Source organism: Ammospiza nelsoni, chromosome 15 (genome assembly GCF_027579445.1).
Source record: "Ammospiza nelsoni isolate bAmmNel1 chromosome 15, bAmmNel1.pri, whole genome shotgun sequence".
In the NCBI taxonomy this organism is placed as follows: domain Eukaryota; kingdom Metazoa; phylum Chordata; class Aves; order Passeriformes; family Passerellidae; genus Ammospiza; species Ammospiza nelsoni.
In genome coordinates, this window is record NC_080647.1 from 15,376,785 (window position 1) to 15,398,265 (window position 21,481).

The 21,481-nt window shown below is 47.7% G+C and overlaps 1 protein-coding gene across 9 annotated transcripts; it reads left to right on the forward strand.

Moving 5' to 3' along the window:
• The first annotated feature begins 32 nt into the window (after positions 1–32).
• Positions 33–14,852, forward strand: NONO (non-POU domain containing octamer binding). 9 transcript variants are annotated; one of them, XM_059482631.1, is made up of 12 exons: positions 1,253–1,322; positions 1,354–1,393; positions 1,557–1,725; positions 4,234–4,454; positions 5,429–5,730; positions 7,730–7,825; positions 8,700–8,896; positions 9,650–9,734; positions 10,762–10,864; positions 12,200–12,242; positions 12,561–12,670; positions 13,825–14,852. In XM_059482631.1, exons 3-12 carry the CDS (start codon positions 1,566–1,568, stop codon positions 13,960–13,962), a joined length of 1,455 nt encoding a protein of 484 aa, XP_059338614.1. In that variant the 5' UTR covers positions 1,253–1,322; positions 1,354–1,393; positions 1,557–1,565; the 3' UTR covers positions 13,963–14,852. The 9 variants fall into 9 exon arrangements, with proteins under 9 accessions (XP_059338613.1, XP_059338615.1, XP_059338617.1 ...); XM_059482633.1 differs by having other exon boundaries at positions 4,261–4,454; XM_059482636.1 differs by having other exon boundaries at positions 1,557–1,680.
• The last annotated feature ends 6,629 nt before the right edge of the window (positions 14,853–21,481 follow it).

Sequence of the window (21,481 nt, forward strand, 5' to 3'; positions counted from 1 at the left end):
GAGCCCGGGCGCCGCCACCGCCTCCCCGAAGCTGGAGCGTCTCCCCGGGGCGGTGAGTGACAGCGCGGCCGGGCGGGGCTTCCGCGGGGGCCCGGGACGCGGCACCGCCCCCGGGAGGGACCGCCCGGGCCGGCGCCCCCCATTCCCAGCACCGCCTCCCCCGGGATCCCCCTCCCGTGCCCGTGCTGCGCTCCCGCACCACCCGCAGAGCCCGGAGTGCCTTTCCCCAGCCATGACAGCGCCCACCTGGCCTCGCCGCCCGCGGCTCCCCCTTCCCGCCTGCCTCCATCCGTGCCCCCCGCGCTGCTCCGCCCCACCGGGCTTGTCCCCCCCTCCCCGGGGGTCCCCCGCCGGCGGGACCCGAGCCCCCTCCGGCTCAGCGGGGCAGGATCCAGCTCTCGGCCGTCCCGCTCCACCGGGGGGCTCTCCCATCGCTCCCGCCCCTGGGAGCCTGCGGTTTCCCGGCCTGCGGGCACACGGGGGTGCCGGGGCTGAGCGTGGGCTGGGAGCCGGGGGCACACCGGGAGCGGGCGGTAGAGCTGCGGGAAAGCCGCGGGCGCTCCGCAAGGGCTGTGAGCCGCCCGGGGTCCCGTGCCCGGGAGCGGGCTGGCCGCGGGCGCGCGGCACCTGCGCCGGTGAGGCGGCGGGAGTGGCGGGGTTTAGGGCAAGGCGGTGAAGTGAAACCCGCCCGAGGCAGGACACGACCGCGCTCCCAGAGCGCCCGGTGCGCTCCCAGGGGCAGGAGCCGCCTTCCTCCGCACAGCGACGGGAACGGGCTCGCGGCTGGAGGCGGCAAGGAGCGGGCACGGGGATGGAGAACACCTAGAGGAGACCGGATCGGCACAGGCCGGCCCCCCGGCGCTGCCGGGCTCCGGTGCTCACTGGCCGGGGTGGAGAAACCAAGGCCGGACCCGCCCCGGTGCCGTCGGGGGGCGCGGCGGGGCGGCACGCGCTCGGCGCCGCCGCTGGCCCTTTAAAAGCGCGCGGCCCCCGCGCGCCCGCACCGCGCCTGCGCGCCACGCGCGGGGCGGCTCGCGGCGCTCCCTTTGTCCCCCGCTCGCTTCTCACCCAAGCTTGATGCCCGCCGCTGTGATTGGCAGCGCGCGCTGCCGCTCCCTTGACCAATGGGGTCCGCGCACGGCCAGCTGGTCCCGCCCCACAACGGCGGCCTCTGTGAGTGACGGCGGGCTTGGCCAGTTAGCGGCGCGGCGGCGGGCGCCAGGTGGCCAATAGGAGCTCAGGGAGAGGGGCGCCGTGTTAGGCTGCGCGAGTTCCGGCCGCGCGCTCTCCTCTCAGGGCCGCCGCGGTCCCGGTGCCCGTGTCCGTCCCGGTGTCCGTGTCCGGGGCCGGTGCCCGTCCCGGTGTCCGTGTCCCTGTCCGGTGTCGCCGCCAGGTGAGCTCACGGGGGCGGTAGGGTCGCGGCTCGGCCCCGCTCCGTCGCCGCCGGGGCCCGGCGCGGCCTGCGCGGCCCGCCCCGCCCCTGCACGCGGGGCCGGCGGGAGCCAGCCGGGACCGAGCTCCGGGCCGCCTCCCCACCGTGCGCGTGTTGCTTTTAGGTGGGGAAGATGCAGGGCAACAAGGGCTTCAACATGGAGAAGCAGAACCACGCTCCGCGCAAGCAGCACCAGCAGCACCCGCCGCCGTCCATCCCCGCGAACGGGCAGCAGGCCAACAGCCAGAGTGAGTCCCGGGCCCGCCGCGGGGGCCCGCCCGGCCCCGCTCTGGGTAGGCGCTGAGCGACCGCTTCGGGGCAGCGGGAAACCTCGGGTTAGCTGCGGCCCTCGGGCGTGCAACAGGTCTCGGCAGGAACAAAAGGAACCCGGTTTTCTAAGTTTAAACAATAAATCCTTAGGTTCTCAAGCAGGCTGCAGCATCTCCTGCTAAATCAGTTTTTTCCCGTTGTTGGAGGCTGCGGTTTTAATTGCGCCTGGGTTGTATTTGTGCGTTTTCTTTTGGTTTTCTTAAGTCCGCTCGTGGGTGCGCGGGAGTCCTGTGGCGTTTGTTCGGAAGTTTTTTGTGTTCGTAAGTTTCTTGCGTTCTCAAAACCAGGGAAAGCCATATAGAGGTTCTGTCTTTGTCCGAAAATCCCAGGGAAAGATCGCTTACACTTTGAAAGTCAGTGCTTTCTTGACAGTGTGTCTGTAAGCGTCGCGAATATAACGAGCTCTGTCTTTCATTGTCTGGTTCCTGTTTTTTCCCCGGGCACAACAGATGGCTTCTCAATACAGGTTTTCTTAGGAAGTTAGAAAGTTAAGAAGCTTGATTGCTAGAGCAGTTACTAGATTATACAGAAGTAAGAATCGGTGAAGATAATGTTGTAGTGAGAACGTTGTTGCAGCGATCTGCAGGCGCCTCTTCAGACTGATTTTTCTTTGTTTATAATGAGGAACCGGGAGATGCCCAGCTTTACTCAGTATTTAATGCCAGTTGACATTGCCGAAGCCGTTCTGCTCCAGCGGGTGTCCGGGTTTTCCTGGTCAGTGTGGAGTGTGCTCCGGAGCGGGGACAGAACGCGTTAATGGCTTCAGGGGCCTGAACCGATCTAACCTGATGGTTTAGAAGTGGCGAGACATCTCCGTTAGCATTTTTGGGGAGGGGAAGAGTGCTTTAGTTTTATTAGATGTGGATTTTTTTTTTTTTTTTTAAGTTTGGACACTTTGGCTGTTCAAAACAGAAATGTGTAGAAGTCACCTGTGTGCTTTGTGTGATTCCTCATAGTGGGGTTTTTCTGTGTCAAGGATACCGGGCTGGTAAAAATCCAGCATGTTTTTGTTAAGCGGCAGAGTTGAACAGGCTCTTTATCGGTTCCCAGACAATAACAGAGCAGAGTGGCAGAGCAGCCGGTTCCAGTCAGGTTGAAAACAGTAACAGTGCAGCTGTACTGGGGAATTCCCTGGGGAATCAGCTTGGAGTGAGTCTCACTCCTTTGCACGGATCTCCTGAGGCAGAACAGAGGTACTCTGTGTACCCCTGAGTGTAACTCTGTGCAAGTACCTCGTGTTGTATCCACAGCCCTTCAAATTCATCCCCAAACACTCATGCTGTGAACAAGGCAAAACATTTCACTCCTGCACCTTTGCTGTGTGAAGTAGATAACTTACTCTTACTCTTCTCTGGGCACACTCTGTCTGGTTATTTAGTGTTGGCCATGGAGGTGTGCTTATTCCTATCAAAGAGTTGTCCTTGCATTGTCTTTTCATGGACAGTCTTTCTCATTTATTGCCCTGTTTTGTAACTGCAGTCAAGCCATTGATGTTCACAGTTTATTTCATATGTGTGACCATGACTTGTGTCCTCCTCTGCAAAGCAAAGGAGTTGCTTTCTGTGCCCTGTGTGGTTAAGTTCCATGTGTGTTTAAGAAAATGGGGCACAGGATGATAAAGTGATGCTAAATCCACCCCTGTGTCTGGCACAAACAGAGCTTTCAGACTCATGCTGGACTCTTGCTGAATTAAGGTTTAAAGATTGTATATGCCTGTGGGGATTTGAGAATGTTACTGTTTGTGTTTATTTCTGTTGGACAGCTCAGAAAATATTTTAACCTTGGACTTGATCTCAGAGGTCTTTTCCAACTTTAAAAATCCCTTCTAGCAGAACTTACTGAATAGGGATTTTTTTCTTGTAATTAATCTTGTAATTTTTCTGAGAGCTCATTTATATGGCAGGGTTTTTTTTAAATTTTGGGTTGGTGTTTTCCCCCACTGTTTTAACTATTCCAGCCTTCTCTTCAGCTTGGAAACCCATACTCTGGAACCCGTCTCACAGAATGACAGCTATCTTAAATGTTAACTGTCTGAACAAAATTTCCTCTTATTTTCATATTTTTCTAGATATCTGGAGTTGGTTTTGTGTGTTTTTGAGTAAAAATCTGTTTTCTGGCTAAACTGTGGCTTTTCTGTAATTATTTGTGTTGTAATAGCAAAATCCTGTGTTGTGACTGCAGGTTTTTTTTTTTGTGGGCCAGTTACCTTGACCAGATCTCAAAAAGTTGGAGTGAAATATTTGATGTTATTTCAAGCTGCAGTGTGTTGTTTCCTCCAATTCACTGATGTTAATGAGCACTGAGGTTCAGTTTTCTTAAAAAAGCTATGGGACCAGTCTGAAATAAAACATCAAACTCCCTTTTTGCTGGAGAGATGGCTGGAGAGGTTTAAGACCAAAATGAATGTGTTACCTGTATTATCCTGTGGTCACTGTGATGAAACCTAATAAAATTTATCCCCCCAACTGTAGAGCAGCTGTGTACCTTATTCCCCTCAGATGAAGGCCTGACCATTGACCTGAAGAATTTCCGGAAACCCGGGGAAAAGACCTTCACCCAAAGGAGCCGCCTCTTTGTGGGGAATCTGCCCCCTGATATTACAGAGGAAGAGATGAGAAAGTTGTTTGAGAAGTATGGCAAGGCAGGGGAAGTCTTCATACACAAGGACAAAGGCTTTGGTTTTATCAGGCTGGTGAGTGACTTGGCACTTTGGGGAGTTTTGTGGTGATGGCTCTCAATGGAGCACTGTTGCTAATTGAAAGTTGTAGATGTTCTGATGTCTTGCTGATTACACCTGCTGGTGATCTCAGTAACCCGGAATATGGGATTAGCTTCCAAGTGGTTGGTCTAGAGCTTACTTTTAAGAGAGATGTGAATTTAGGCAGCTTGTGGCAGGAGTTATGAGAGATCTGATAAATTTATTCTGAAATCAGCTGGTAGAAAGCAGAAAAAAACTCACATGAATGTGATGCTATTATAGACAAAGTGAACTTTTCTATTTCTGGAATATGGAATTCCTATGGGCATAGTTTGTCATGCAGCATTTCTGGCATGATTAATGCTCTTGGGCTAGGGGATCTCTAGATGATCACATTGAAGTGTGTCTGAAAGGGAAGTAGCTACCACCATAGAGTGGTTCTTAGATTTCTGTGGCTCATGCACCACCTTTGTGAAAGCCTTGAGGGGAGTGGATGAGGTTTCCACAGCCATATCTGGGCCACTTTTATGTAGTGCAGGGGCTTAGTAGTTACTTAAGTGAGTGGAAAGGTGTGAAAGTGGCATAGAAGGTCTTTCACAGATTGTCATACTGTCAGCATTTCCTTATCAGACTTGGTTCATAGATGAATCTTGGTTGTTTCTTTAAAATTTGGTTGTTTTTTTTTTTTAAAGGTGCTTTGTAGCCTTAATATAATTATGTGTCATAATGAGAATGTCATTGTTTGCTTAGTTCATACTAGCTGTTGGACTAAACTTAGATATTTGTTATATATTTCTCACCCTCCCCACCCCCAAACCCTGGCTGTTCAGTCATTCATGATAAGGAATAGCTGTGCTTTTTGGCACGAAATCATTTATTTCTCTCACAAGTACTTGCTATGGAGAAATAAGTTTGTGTTCAATCCCGTGCCTTTCTGGGAGCTTTAATGCAGGCTGTTTTATCTGCAGGAAACTCGCACCCTGGCAGAGATTGCCAAGGTGGAGCTGGACAACATGCCTCTGCGTGGGAAGCAGCTCCGCGTGCGCTTTGCCTGCCACAGCGCCTCGCTGACAGTCAGGAACCTGCCTCAGTTTGTGTCCAACGAGCTCCTGGAGGAAGCCTTCTCAGTGTTTGGCCAGGTGGAAAGGGCTGTGGTTATTGTGGATGACAGAGGACGATCCTCTGGGAAAGGCATTGTGGAGTTCTCAGGGAAGCCTGCTGCTAGGAAGGCGCTGGATAGATGTAGTGATGGGTCTTTCCTGCTGACTACGTAAGTGTGCCTGGCACAGGTGCTCTGCATGGCTGGTGCACCCTGGTTCTGACACCTCAGTGGGACAGGTGGGGCATGAGGTGGTGGGGGATTGGCCTGGGGGGAACTTTATTTAGCTTTGTTCCAACAAGAGACGGTCTGTGCTGAAGCTCAGGTCTGAAAGCTTTCTTCTGGGAAGCTGCTAGTGGGGCAAGTGCATAAAACTTCCCAATAAAGTTTTTCTCCATAAAACAGCCTTAGGGCAATTAAAGCAGCCTTTAAGAACAGAGCCTGTTTCAGAGACCATCCATATAACTTGTTTGGAAACAAAGTGCAAGTGTTTTAATTGTACACTTTTGGTCACTAAAGGGTAGAGTCTTCTCCACAGGGTGGAATGCCACTGTGGGCATGGGATCTGTTGGAGAGGCTGCTCACATAGATTGGATTGTGTGGAGTTTTCACCATTATAAACTGCTTTCCCTGTACTTGAATATAATAAGGGAGAAAATCATGTTCTCATAATTATATGAAGTAGCTCAAGCAAATGACCAATTCCAGTTGCATTCCACAAAGCATCTTGTTGCTATGTTAAGAGGGAGCCATTTCTTATCTCTTAGAAAAAAATTACTCTCTTGTATTATGCTCCTAGAATTTGTGACTAGAACACTTTCTGAAATTAAACTATATTGCTCATTTTTGAAGCAATTTTTAAAAGTTTTGTGCTTCTCACTTCCTGTGGCTCTGCAGTGGCACAGCTATACACAAGCACATTCAGTTTCAAAAAGCAGGTTTTGTTTATTTCTTTTTTAATACCTATTTTTCTCCCTGATGCTTCTTAAGGATAACCAGCATAAGTGAGTAGTGCTCTACCAGGAAGATTATTGTTAGGGAGCTTTTGCTGGTTCAGAAGTCTATACCTGAAAGAACAATGAAAACAGACTTTTAAAAGTGATTTTTAAAACTAATCACTATCAATGCATAGCTAAGGTTAACATTCAGTCTCTTTATAGCTATCAGTACATTGGGTTTTGGTATCTAAGACTACAAATAAGTCTGTTGTTCTTTTCTAGTTATGGTTTGGTTTTGATTAAACTTGTTCTGGTTTGTCCTAGTTCAAGACAGGAAATCTAGATAAACTGTGTGAAATCTGTTCATATTAGAAAATAAGATTATTAATAATGGAATATGTCACATCAAAGTGCAAAGCTGTGTTATGGATCTTGAGCTGAGGAAATGGATTTTAGCCCTCCATATCCTGCCTTCCTGCTGGAGCCTGGGTACCCATTGCCAACTTGGCACAACAGGATCATCTGTCTTCATTTCCCCAGCCCTGGCACATGGGACTGAGAGCTCATGGGAAGCTGGGGTGCTGCTTTGTGCTGAGGATGAGCAGTGTCAGTGCTGTGCTGGAGAGCTGATTCAGAGACCAGGTCAATACTTTGTTCTGCATGCAGAAGCCAGGGAGAGAGGAGCACACATCTGCAGTGTCTGCTGTGAAGTGCACCACTGGATTCCCTGGGGGGTGGAAATTCAGACAAGGGCCCAGTGGGCTTTCCTAGAGCAATGTTGCCAAGCAACAGTAGCACATGGTGGCCTCACCAGCACAGGATGACTGGATGGTACAGCCTGCAGCCTCCAATGAGGAGTGTGTGGTGACTCTTTGCTTTAGATAGCCATAAAAAGGCACAGATGGCTTATGCCACTCTAGAGACAAGACTTCATGCTGAGTAGATCTTACTGGAGTGTGTCAGGATTCCAGTTAAGCTGTAACTTACAAGTAACTGCAAATATTCTTCTTCCAGTACAATTTTGGTTTGGATTAAACAAGGATTTTGATTTACAGTTATACTCCTATTCTAGAAAAATAAAGTTCAAAGTGATTCCTGGTTTCACTTTGGTTGAGATCCCCAGCTGCCCTGAGTTTCTTTGAGCAGTGCTAAAAGCAGTGTAAGTTGTGCTTTCCACAACTGCAAGCTTGTTCTTGATTTTTTTGTCAAAGCACCTCATTTTATCTTTACAGATTCCCTCGCCCTGTCACTGTGGAGCCCATGGATCAGTATGATGATGAGGAGGGTCTACCAGAGAAACTAGTCATCAAAAACCAGCAGTATCACAAGTATGTGCCTGGCATGCAGCAGGAGAGGAGAGTGCCTGTGGGCAAGTGTATCTTAGAAGGGTGGCTCATCAGTGCTCATCAGGTCCTCCTTTTTTTGCATAAATGTGACCTTACTTTAGAAGGAGAATTGCATTCACTCTTCTCTTGCCATGATTGGCTGAAAGAAAACAGTGATTTTGAATCCACACTGCTGGATAAATTGACAACCTTCACATATTTTCTATAAGTCCATTTCAGTTGTTGGAATAAAAAATTAGGTCAATTTGATACAACACAGATGGCATGAGATTCCCTGGGAAGTATTACAGAAAGCCTTTGTAGGAAACACTTGAATCCACAATAGAAATTTGGGGAATTATATGAGTGGCATTAGGAGATTGTAGAGCTATCCAGGTATAAGACCAGAGTCTTAGAAGACTTCCCAGTATAAGTAGGAATCCTGTGATCTGAGCAGTTGTCATTGGCAAACCATGTGAGCTCATGAATTTTTCAAGTAAGGAAGATGAGAGCTTCAGGAGGTAGAATTAGGAATAATCCTGTTCTACAGGTGCAGAGTGAAAATAACATGCATACTTGGGCAGTGTTTGTTTCTGGAGTGCATCTGTCCATAAGATGTGCAGCAGGAGCAAAGGCTGTTGCTTTCAAGGGGATTTCTAAATCTCTTTACCCAGAATCTCTTATGAAAGCAGTGTCATTTCTTGTTATGGAGGAGGACAGCTTCCATGCAGGAATAAGATGATGCCTGAGGAGCAAACAAACTGGTGTCTTAGGCACAGTTAAGTGGGGCCTGCTATTGCATTTGACACACAAATGGAGTTTGCTTGGTTCCTCCTTGCTCTCCTGAAGCATTCACTAGCTGTTCATTGTCTGCCAGGGAGCGTGAGCAGCCTCCTCGGTTTGCACAGCCTGGCAGCTTTGAGTATGAATATGCCATGCGTTGGAAGGCTTTGATAGAGATGGAGAAGCAGCAGCAGGAACAAGTAGATCGCAACATCAAGGAAGCTCGAGAGAAGCTGGAGATGGAGATGGAAGCAGCTCGCCACGAGCACCAAGTGATGCTCATGCGACAAGGTACCAGCCAGATGGGTAAATCCAGGGTGGGAGCAGGGCCCTGTGCTGTCCTGGAGTGGGTGGCTCAATAGACTGGCTAGAGACCACTCAAGGGGAGCTGTGGTGCAAATAAATGGAATCGTAGCATTGTTTAGGTGGAAAAGATCAGCAAGCCCAACCATTAACCTCCTTTCAGGTACTTGTAGAGCAATAAAGTCTCCTCAAGTCTTTTCTCCAGACTGAGCCCCTTTCCCAGCTCTCTCAGCTGATCCCCATCAGAATTGTGTTCCAAACCCTTCCCCAGCTCTGTTCCCTTCTCTGGACACGCTCCAGCCCCTCAGTGTCTGTTTTGTTGTGAGGGGCCCAGAGCTGCACACAGGATTTGAGGAGTGGCCTCAGCAGTGCTCAGGCAGGGGACAGTCACTGTCCTGGTCCTGCTGGCCCCACCATGGCTGGGACAGGCCAGGTGCCCTTGGCCTCTTGCCCACCTGGGCACACCTGGCTCCTGTTGAGCTGCTGGTGAGCAGCACCCCCAGGGCCTTTCCCACCAGGCCCTTTCCAGCCCCTCTGCCCAGCCTGGAGCTGCAGGGCTTGGTGTGCCCCAGGACAGGGCCTGCCACTGAATCTTGTTAGACCTAACATGGAGAGATTCTACTGTATTGGTAAAGACTCTGTTACCTTTTTCTCTTCTATGTTACAGTTCTACTTCAGGAATTCATGAGAGGTGGCATGGGAGATGAGTCTGATTGTGTTTTTTACTGTTGTCTTACACAGATTTAATGAGGCGCCAGGAGGAGCTGAGGAGAATGGAGGAATTGCATAACCAAGAAGTACAAAAACGTAAACAGTTGGAACTCAGGTAAGGGGGCAGGTTGTGAAATGCTGTGAATCCAGAGCAGAATAAAACACCTCTTCACTGTGCCTAGTTGTTCATTGTGACAATTTAATTACTACCTCAAGTGTGCCTGTACTTTGGACTTTTTTTGTTCATAGGGAAGAGTGTACTTCTGGTTTAAGATGGAAGAGTTAGGAGTTTCTTCCATTGATTAGTATGTGCTTCTTCACATTTCTGTGTCTCGGTTAAGCTCCTTTAAATGAGGCAGATAGAAAAATCAGAATCTCTGCTGGGATTTAGTGGCTTCAGTGCTGCAGATTGGGAAATCCCATTCCAGCATCTCTGTTTTCATTTGAGGGTAACTTGGTCTCAGAGATTTCTCTCTCCATTGTAGCGCTTCCTTGTCTTGGGGTTGTTTTGAGAAGCTCCAGGAAGATTACCAGACTATTTGTAATAGAAGGGGCTTGAGAGCTGTCACGCTTGATGCATGATATTGCACGTAGGCTGCATGCATTTGGGAGCTGCTGTGTACATAGGGTTGGAAAACACTTCTAAGATCATGAGTTCAGCTGTAAATCTATCAGTGCCAAGCCCACCACATCTACACATCCTTTAAATCCTTTTAGGAATGGTGACTCCACCACTTTCTGGGCAGCCTGTGCCAATGCTTTGTAACTGTTTTGAAGAAATTTTCCTGATGTCAAATCTGAATTTTCCCTGGTGTGACTTGAGGCAGTTTCCTTTTGTCCTGTCACTTGTTACCTGGGAGAAGAGACTGACTCCCACCTGGCTCCACCCTCCTGTCAGGCAGTTGTAGAGGGTGGTGGTGTCCCCCTTGAGCCTCCTTTTCTCCAGGCTGAGCCCCTCCGCCTCCTTCAGCTGCTCCTCATGACACACACACACACAAGTGGTTTTTTTTTTTCAAATGAGCTCTCAAAACTGAAAGTTTGAAGTGTGAAGTTTCCAATGAAGATCCATGAGGCAGCACTGCAGCCCAGTGATGCAGGTGGTTGGTGTTTGTTGTGCTGAGCATCTTGGGCTTTGTTTGCAGGCAAGAGGAGGAGCGCAGGCGCCGTGAGGAGGAGATGAGGAGGCAGCAGGAGGAGATGATGAGACGCCAGCAGGAAGGCTTCAAAGGGAATTTTGCTGATGCGGTACGAGTGCTTCTACATTTGCATTACATCTCCACACTCACTGTAGATTTTTCCCTTCCACAGCACAGCTTTCTGTGAATTTTCAGCTTGGTTGGAGGACTGTACATCAGTAGTGCAGTCTACCCTAAATTATTGACTCCCTCCAATCTTAATACAGTTTAGCCTGGAAACTGTAAATCTCCCAGTTCTGTTCCACTGCTCTTCACATAGACCCCTCTGTAGCTGTCTTACTGTTCAGAAAAATGTGTGCTGACTAATTCTATTCTAACAGCAACACACACTGTCCTGAAGCACTGCAGCAGAAGGCTGTTATGATTATATGACTGGCAATATCCCTAGCTTGCAGTCTTTCTTAGTCATAATAAAATGATCCCAACTGAGGGCATTGCTGCAGGCATGGTATATGCTTGTACTTTAAAGTCAGTTGGTCAAGTATTTTTTTGTAGTGTAACCTGGTGGTAACCTGCCTTTTAATAACAGTATCTCTAGTTCTATAGAGAAATGCCTTACAATTTGTTTCCAGTCCCAGGCAGTTTCTGTTGTGGAGGCAGCTGTAGGGCTGTTCAGGTGGTGTAATGGCTTTGATGCAGCTGGGGGTAAGTGTTCAATGCTTACTAGTGAACTTGGCCCCTAGGCAAAATAGGTAAATGTGTGTCAAACCAAAGGGCCAAGAGCATGGCTGAGCCAAAAGCTGGAATATTTTCTTTGTGCAGCAGATATCCTGATTCCTACAAATAATATTGCCTTCATATGATGGATAATGGCACTGAAACTACAGATGAAATGAAAGTTGTCTTCACTTACCACTGTTAAAAAAGTAGTGCTCTCACTGAAGTGCTCCTGATTTTGCAGTGAGAAAAATCTTTGATAGGTGTTTCTGATGCTTGGTTAATTAAAGAGAAATTGAGCTCACTAAATGGTATTTTAATGCAAGTGACCCAGTACTGTGTCTTTATGTAAGCTTGCATTCCTTTCAACAGGAAAAGCTTCTTAGATGTGCTGAGAGAGTAGCAAAACTAATTCTGTCTAATGTGTTACTACTGCTCAGCACATCTTTCCATCAAGATGTCTTTGTTAAAGTCTGCATGTGCAGCTTTGCTGCTGGATGTTTTATTATAATTTTGAAAAACTACCTTTTATAATGAGATATTTAAAATAAAACCTATTCATTGAGCAATTGTCATGTGAAGGTTGCTCCTGCCTTTCTTTGACATTTACCCTGGGAATTACTTTTCTATACATTATTCAGTAGTAAATCCTCAGAACTCTTTGAATTTGTATAATTTCATTTTTAAAAGCCTGATTATCAGTTGAGATGAGTGTCTGTCTTTCCAGAGGGAGCCACCAGACATGCGAATGGGACAGATGGGTATGGGAGGTAAGAGTTTTCTTTGTTCCTGTGCATGTTCATTTCCTTACAAAATCTACCCCCTTTTTTTAGTGATCTCATTTTATTGGCTTCTTATTTAGAAACAGTCAAAGTAATCTCCCAGGCTAGTAAGAGGAAGTATTCATGTGACAGGAAACACAACATGCTGTAAAGCAAGATCAACTGATTGTGACCTGATAGTGCAAAGCTGGTTAATAGACTGGACTCTATCCCTGCATGGAGCAATGATTTGTGGCTCTGGGATGATGAGCAGACCCCAGTCACTGTGTGTGTGTGCCAGGACTATTCCTCAGTTTTCTTTTCCAGGTACCATTGGCATGAACAATAGAGGAGCTATGGGTGGTACCAATGTCCCAGCTCCTGCACCTCCTGCTGCTGGTCCTGGAGCTATGATCCCTGATGGAGCCATGGGAATGGTAGTGTATCTCCATCTGCTTTTTGTGCACACCTCTAAAATGCAGATTGTATTGTTTCCAGTATTAAGCACTAGCTGCTGAAGTTGAGGCTTATTTATCTACTCAGACCTGTTGCTTCACTCCTGCTAAGTTAATCTTGCCTTGGTACTAGCTGATAATTTTCAGGAGATTGAGCCAAGTGTAATAATGGCTTCATTTACTTCCAAGAGAGCTAGTGCTAAAATGCTTGTTAGAAAGCTCTTAGGAGTAATATATGGTTGTTTTTAAATGACCTAGTGGGAAGCACTCTGTGAAATTGAGAGGTTTTTGAGAGTAGATTCTTGTAGGCATAAAGCCAAGCTTTCAGGAGTGTTCTGTTCATCACCAGTTCCATAACCAGAAAAGGGTTATCTCCTGTTCTCATATGCCAGAATGAGTTCAGCCAATTTGCTTAGGAGGTCAAAAGCAAAGAATCAGTGGTGTTCATGCTTATTTGTTTGACTTTTTAATTTTTTTTTATTAGATTTAGTTTTGAACTTTACTGCAGGGTTTTGCAATAGATGCTGGCTTTTGTGGCATTTGTTACCCATCTCTGTCACACAGAGGATTGGCCCTCCCACAGTGTCAGGACTTCAGTCACCAGCAGAAACAGCAGCAGTCATAGTAAAGTTTGTCCTGAAAGTTCATCTTCCTTCAGTGGTTTCTATGAACTGGTCTAATAAACAGTTTTCCTGCAAACATTCCTATACTCAGACTGCTTGCTCTGTTGTGACTGCTGTGATACAGGTTTTTTTTTCCATAAAAAACAGTTTTATTTGTCTAAAAACCACCTAAGTGGTAGGGACAGCAAAGCAGCTGAGGTTAAGGGAATGTGCACTACACAGGGAAATTAAGGGGGAAGGTGAAGCCAGGAGTGGAAAGGGAAAATGAGTTCAGATGGCTCAGCTGCTGCACACAGTCCCAGTATGCCTGACTGCAGGTTGTGTGGGGAAAGGAGCTTTGTTCTACAAAGGTTTGGGATGTGGGGATGTTTTTGGTGGGGTGAATGTTTGCAGTGAGGTCAGCTGGAATTGTGGAATATTGGTAGAATTGCAGTCAACTCAAACTGCTTTTAACTGCCCTTTGTTCTTCCTTGTTTTTCTTCCTGCATCTTCTGCACGTGTGCTCGTTCGCAGACCCCACCACCGCCTCCAGACCGCTTTGGCCAGGGTGGAGCCATGGAAGGCCTCGGGGCCATGGGGGGGAACCCGCCCGCCTTCAACCGCGGAAACCCGGGCGGGGATTTCGGCCCCAACAAGCGCCGCAGATACTGAGCAGGGTTCGGCCATCCCCTGGACACGCCCCAAAGGAGGAAATCTGGGCAGGCCACACACAGGGTTCAACCTGGGGGGGAGGGGGGACGTTTTAAAGATAGTTAATTAGGGCCTGTTTTGGTAAAGCCACTCTAGGACAAGGGGAGTGCAGTCTGACTGGTAAAGGTTTTGGAAAATTTCATGTGGTGCATTCCTAATTTCAAAGTGAAAAATGAATTCTGGGAGGCTGCCCTAGTTCAGTAACAGTAAAATCTTGCAAGGACCCTAATGCCTTGACCATTCCAGGTTTCTTGTATACAGCTGAAATCATGAGGCTAAATTGGATAAAATTTCAGTATGTCTTGGCATTTTTTTAGTGTAGTGTACCTTGCTTAAGAGCACGGGGGGGGTCTCTGGAGAACTAGGGCAGCATTTGGGTACTTTGCAGCTCCCATGATTTTGTAAATTTATATAGCTCCCAATGATCCGTCATGTAGTGAATTGGAGGAGGTTTTGTTTGTTTCTTTTTCTTTTTTTTTTCCTCCTAACTTGTTAGTTACTCTTTTTACCCGGACCATTTGTTTCGTTGAAGTAGTTGACAGTCGTGCAGCCTGAAGGGCTGGGAGGTTCTTGTTTGGATGGATTTTTTTGATAACGTGTTGTATCTCTTTATTTTTACTGGTAGTAAAGTACAATCTATTGGATAAAGATACTGTATCTCATGCTGAAGATTTAACTGAAACAAATGTTTGTATAATCCTAACCTTGCCTGTCTTTTGTGTAGAAGTACTACAAGATTTTTCATTTAGTGTAAACTGTTTGAACACAAACTGTAATTGTCCCACTAAAAAGTTCGAGTTTGTCTGAGGAATGTTACAGGAATGCATTATTAAAGTGGATTAAGCCTTTTTTATCTGGTGTCTTGTTTCTTCTGTTTTTTTGTACTAATGTCTACATGTGAATTGAATTGAATGAAACTTCAGACTATGGTGTGAAAGTTGTTCTTGCATATCCCTGTAAAAGAGAGTGTTCAACCCCAGAGGATTTTGTAGCAGTTTTCCTTCTCACAGAACGAGTTTTATTTGTGGGTTGGAATGTGACCTTCAGCTTCAGCAGGTCAGAATGCGGAACGGGAACTGCTGACATACCTGGGATGTGTCTGCTGTGGTTGAAGGCTTGTCGGTGTGTCCTGGAGCTCAATTCCTTTCTCAGGTGCAGAGTTGTCTGTCTGTGCTCTGTGCTGCAGTTGCCTCTGGCTGGGACTTTCCAGAACTCCTGTGCTGGGGTGGGAAGGAGGGGACTGGCTGTTGGCAAGGGTAATGCTTTATCTGGGGTAATACCTGGGGGAATCTGTAGGGTCAGGAGCTTTCTGTGGCTTATGGTCTCACATTGGGTCTCTAGAGTTGAGACTGCAAAGGAGAAGCTTAGAAATAAATTTAGGTGGGAAAGGGAGGAGGGAGAAAGTGTTTCAGCCTGAAAGCATAAGAAAGTGCCTTGAAAAATTGTGAAATCATGGGGAAGATAAAAACATTTTGAGATGGCTAATCTCACCACAGCAAGAACCTTTAGTTTGGTCCTGTAGGTACTCTTTAAATGCAGGGGAAGATGAAATAATCACTCTGGGGCCTTAATTAGTGTACTCCTGACTTTGAATGGGTTTTAGTTAACCTGGAATGGGATGATAAGATGTATGGAAGAGAGGCTGCAGCCAGTGCTCTTTGTTTCTTTTTCTTAATTTGTTTTCCACATTTGAAAGCATCAGCAGCTGGTTTGCTGAGATGATATGGTATCTAATGGTGGTTATCAGCTTGATTGCGAAGCATGAAGAGTTTGGTGATGTTTTTCATCTGGCTTATTTGCTAGAACAGCTCACTGTTGCAAAATCTCAAGTGAGAATGCTAATTAGCTTTTCTGTTGCTGTGTGGAAGATGGAGCAGTTCTTGTAGCTTGTCTGGAAAGAGGCTGGCAGACATTCACTAGTGCCATGGCTGTTGGGTAAGTGCAGTGTTTAATTCTGAAGTGTGAAATATGAGGAGAAGAAGCTATGAAGTTGCATCCAGGTATCTGTATTACCTCCTTCACCTGCCAGTTGCTCAGTTGCTGTGTGTTACTGGGCAGCCCAAGGAGGAATTGCTGTCCTAGTGGAACAGCAGAGCTCAGATTTTCAGCATCACTCTGCTGCTGAACAGTCCTGAGCAAGTGTAAGGTAAGGATGGGTCTGGTTACTGCCTTTCCCTGGGAGAAAAGGGTGTGTGAAATCATTTAGCACTGCTCAAAGCCCATCTAGCAATATTTCAAATATCTAAATTAAAGATCCAGTGGCAGCAATGAAAGAAAACTAAATTCTGGTATGGATCCTATAGGTAACGGTTCTTAATTTGCTTTAAAGGAGGAGACTGAAAACCTGTAACTAAGGAAATGGTAAAGCAAACCTTCACTAAGATTTTCAGAGTCATGTCAGGGACAGGCTGGCTGCAGTGCAGAAGCATTTACAGCTGGGCACAGGAGCAGGCAAGGCTGCCTCACTCCAGAGCAGTTCCTTGCCCTGCTGAAGCCCTTTGGGTTTGGTGTTGGTGCTTGCACTGCCTGTTTCAGGCAAGAAGTGCATCTCCTGAGGCTGGGCTGTTCACAGCCCTGCTGTGCTGAGGCTCAGCCCTGTGCAGGAGGGAATGCTTCCCTCTGCATGCCTTTCCAGAGTGCTGGCTATTATTTAATTGCACACTGATGAAATATTTTTACTCTTCTGAGGATAAACTGGTGCCTTTTGCTCTCATATTTGATCAGCTGGTTTAAAATGCAGTTCTCCAGTATCAGTTTGTATCACACCAAGGACTGATGAGCAATTTGGTTTCACCACTTTGCTCTTAACTTTAAACCCCCATCATTTGTGGACTTCAGAAGTTACAACTTGTGCTTTATGCAGTTAAGTAGTGAGTGCATTTGCAAGAATCAAAGATAAATGAAAAATCCAGCTGGTATGTGGATAATTCTGTCATACCAAAGCAATAGACAAACATTTAATTTTCTTTTCCTGGCACAGTGCCTCTAATTAGTGCCTCTAATTTATCACAGAAAGCTGCAAGTGATGGCATGTGCTGAACTACTTCTCCAGTGAGCTACCTTTGGGGGCTGGAAGAAGGAAGATGTGATTTTCTGTGGCCTTGCTGAAAGGAGCCATCATTCTCTCTTCTCTTGGTCATGATTTGGGTACCTAGTGCCAGATGTAAGTAAAAAGAGAGTGAGAAAGCAAGGAGCTCAGCCAGGCACAGCATGGTTTTGGGGCACTTTCCTTCACTTCAGTTTGGCTACCCTGCTCTAAATAAGCTCACAGGGACCTTGCTGTAAAGGCAACAGGACCCTCAAAAGGAGAAGTGCTAAAACCCCACGCTCAGTGCCAGTTCAGGGTATTTCAGCCAGCAGATTTTGATTCAGGATGCCAGATAATGATATAAAATTGAGTCTTAGGAGTAGACTGAACTCTTCTGGCTCCAACTGAGGACTAAAGAGCACTTTTTGATGAGGAATATTGCATGTGCCTTCAGAGTGAGCACTACAGTGAACCAACTCCTAAAGGAGTAACTCAGCTCCAAGGAATTACCTCTGGAGCACGACACTGGCTGAACTACAGGGAGAAAATCCTTATCAGCTGGGTAGCTGGTTCCAGGTTGAGATTGTAATTCTCCAATGAGACTGAAGAGATGCAGCATTAGTCCTGTAATAACCCAAGCTGCAGAAAAGCAGTGGTCTTGAATGGAGAGGTTGCCCATACCCCCATTTCTGGTAGTTTTCTGGTTTTTTTCAAACCTATTCTCTGAACTGTTGAGTACAAGCAGTGCAGACCCCTTGGGCAGGTGGTACATAATCCTTTAGCAGTACTATCTGAAGAGTGGCCAGGCAGAGTTGCTCAACATGTGTTCTTTTGAGAAAGATTTTATTGCCCAAATAAATAAAACATTAATCCTGCCTGCTGCATACATAACAGTAATATGTTTTTCAGGGATATCCCTTCACCTAACAAGCCTTTTGTATGGAGGAATTACTCTGTGCTCTAGAAATGCAGCGTCTTGCTGCTCCCCTGGCTCCACAGGGCATCCTGAGCGACTGAAGGGTCAGGGGTGAGCTGGGTTGGTTTCCCTGCAGGTATCCAGCATGTTCTCCCCAGGACCTTGCAGGGCTGTTTTACACTGACCCTGATTGTTCAAGGGCAAACACATTCAGCTGGGTTTGAGAATAATTTATTCATTTTTTTTCTACTTCCTTTTTTGATCCGTTGTACATGGAATTAAGTGTACATAAAGCAAACAGGCTCTATTTTTAATTGGGACTCTATTCCTGCCTCAGGTGTTCAGAGTTTCCCCAGCCCCTGGAGTACCTGCTGTTTATCTCTGTGATGTGTCAGCCACATCAGCCTGCTGGTGTTTCCTCTGAGGTGTGCAGGGTAGCCTGAGCTCCACATTCCCACTGGCACAGGCTTGGTGACAGCTGCAGCCCTGGTGACAGCTTGTGGAAAGAACAGGGAGATCTGAAACTCTATAGCTCTGCTCAGCCCCCAGGATGGCAAACCCCCCATCACAGGCCTCTGCCCATTCCCTGGGTCCCCAGTGATCTTTCTCACCTCAGCAGAGGCTCTGGATGCCAGCAGGATTTTTTTGCCCACCTTTGGGCCTGTTGGGTCAGTTGTGACCTGGGGCAGTGCTTTGGAGCCATGTGGACCATGTGGGTGTGACAAGCTCCCCCCTGCTCTCCTGTTCCCCTCCCAGCTTTTGGGTGGGTGTAGGTTTGTACACGGGCACAAAGGGGTGTGACAGTGATGCATGTCCTCCCCTGCAGCAGGGCTGGCTCCTTGCTCAGGAGCTCACAAGGAGAACTGCTGGCTGGGGCACCTCAAGGTGGGGGGTGTCGGGGTCTCAGCTGGTCAGAGTGACCCTGAGAAAAGTTGGAAAGTCTCTTTTCCTAGCTTGAAGAAAGAGTCAGGGCTCTTCATTTCTTGGTCTCAAGGTTGTTTATTGTATCTTATCTATAAAATTCCTTCTCCTGCCCTGCCGAGGTCCACTCAGCAGGACAGTTCCAGGCACTCTGCCTGCCCCCAGGGCAGTGTTATGTCTTTATACTAAAAACAGCCTGTACAATGTTTGCAATTACTTTTCAATACCTATCACCTGTGTTAGACAGTGAGCTTCTACTCTAAACCAATCCAAAAGTGCCAACATCACAGCAGAAGATGGAGGCCAAGAAGAAGAAGGAGAAAGGCTGGGCATACCCAGATCCCTCCATCTTGCCCCCCTGAATCCCCATTCTAAAAACCCCCAAATCTACTCTTTTACCTTGTGATAAATTCACTATCATTCTACTTAATTTATCACAGCTTGTTGATCTTCATATAAGGCTGGTAACTTGCTCCATGGGTCATAATCAAACCCACAGGTGTTCTGGGCTCTGTGCCAGGGTCTCTGAGACCCCTGCCAGGGGTCTTGGCTGCTCAGGACAGCCAGAGGGATGTCCTGGGCCCTGACATGGGGGTGGCAGAACTGAGCTGCAGATAAAGCAGCAGGACAGTGTGAAATAATCTGGAGTCTTCTCCCTGATAAGCTCCAGAATCCTGGCAACAGTTCACCCTAACTCTGAACTCTGGAGATACCCTTGGAATGACAGAAAATTCTTCAGGCTTTGTAGAGGGATTAAGTAGGTTAAACAAACATTGTAGGACAGGGTTAGAATTGCATCAGCCATGGCAGCCCCTGTGGGCTCAGCTCCTGAGCAGACTCCCTGGGCATCTTCTGCCTGCAGGACTTGTTCTTTGTACTCATAGTGCCAAGGAGTTATATCAACCCCAGTTCTGAACAGAAATGGTGCCCAGGTGCTGTGTGCTCCTGCAGGTCAGGGCAGCACCCAGGAAACAGCTGTCCCTGCAAACAGGAGCAGCACAAAGAAAATATTTGGTTTAGACACTAAGAGGAACTAGGTAAAATCTTTGATCTCAGGAGGGTTTCCTGTTTGTAGAAGAAAACTCTTGGGTCCCAGAAGGGGAGCAGGGGGAATGGTCAGGTCTGAGCAAACCCCTTCTGTGTACAGGGGACCCAAGTAGCATTTTGTGTTCCTCTGTGGTTAAAATGATCTTCCAGGGAGCAATTTTCATCCCTGATGTGATGACAAGGGAGGATACTCAGGTCTGAGTCTGTCTGTGCATCCTTCCTTCTCCCTTTGCACAATCTCTGCTGGGCAATGTGGGCTGTCCTAAGATAAGATGAAAGCAGCAGGCAGGTTTTGCAGGAGGAACTCACTGACTGCTTGCATGATTAATGTGTTCCAGGGATGGGGGAGCTGAGCTGTTTGTGATTGACTGTGGTGCACATCGACCTGCAAAAGGGTATAAAATGCTGCTGGAGTCTGGGCCAGCCATGCAAACTGCTCTCCCAAGGTCACAGGCAGCTTCTGGGTGGTGTTTGTCACCCCTGCCCCTCCTGGGGACACCTGCAGGGCATGCCCAGCAGAATGCAAGGAACACACAGAATACTAGAATACTCACTTTTGGAGGAGTAGTGAAAAACTGTAAGATCTGGTCAAATACAGAGATAAAATTCTAAAGCAGCCCCAAAGTTGCCTTATAGCTTTGTAATTGTGAATTCTGCAAGGTCAAAGACTGTAAATCTGCATATTTCTAGCCAAACCTGTATATTATAATCCTTTAGACAAATACTGTAACCAAATCTGAGGTTTGGTCTGAGCCACAGTGAGATTTCTTTGTGAAGTTTAGAAAGTGAGTGAGTTTCACTGAAGCTTGTGGCTCAGTGAGAGGGATCATTCCTATATATACCATATTTTGTAATAGATGGTAGAGTTGTTGTTTAGATACTGCATTTAAAAACTGTATAAGCCATAAATCATAATTACCCCTGTAATCACTGTCTCCTGCTTCTCACTGGCCAAGAACCTTCCCTTGACCACTCTGTTGCTCCTGGGCTGCACAAAACCAGCATTAGGAGATGTCTTGGCCACATGCACAGCCTTGGTCTGCTGGTGCCTCTGTTTAGCAGGTGCTTGTGCCCTGTGGGGCTGGGAGAGATCAGCACCAGCCAGTTTTCCCCTGTGACTCTGGGAATTGTGTTCCCTTCACTCTCAGCGCTGAGCGCTGGGGCGATGCTGTGCTCAGCAGGATGGAGGCACTGGGACAGGATCTGTGCCCGGCAGGATGGAGGGGGGACAGGATCTGTGCCGGGCAGGATGGAGGCACTGGGACAGGATCTGTGCCCGGCAGGATGGAGGCACTGGGACAGGATCTGTGCCCGGCAGGATGGAGGCACTGGGACAGGATCTGTGCCGGGCAGGATGGAGGCACTGGGACAGGATCTGTGCCGGGCAGGATGGAGGCACTGGGACAGGATCTGTGCACACCCCGGGCCTGGGGCCATCCTGCAGTGCCCATTCCCTGTGCTGGGCTCAGGGCCAGCCCAGGAATGCCTGTGCAGATACCAGAGGCCCCCCCAGCTGCCCTGTCCATCTTTAGCCCTGTCTCGGGTTACCGGCCGCCTCCAAAGGCAGG

What these genes read in the sequence shown, in the direction of transcription:
- NONO (XM_059482632.1), top strand. Translation starts at nt 1,566, where the DNA reads ATGCAGGGCAACAAGGGCTTCAACATGGAGAAGCAGAACCACGCTCCG. An exon ending in GGGTCTTTCCTGCTGACTAC is followed by an intron (nt 5,731 to 7,729) that starts GTAAGTGTGCCT and finishes TTATCTTTACAG; the next exon opens with ATTCCCTCGCCCTGTCACTG. An exon ending in AAGGGAATTTTGCTGATGCG is followed by an intron (nt 10,865 to 12,199) that starts GTACGAGTGCTT and finishes CTGTCTTTCCAG; the next exon opens with AGGGAGCCACCAGACATGCG.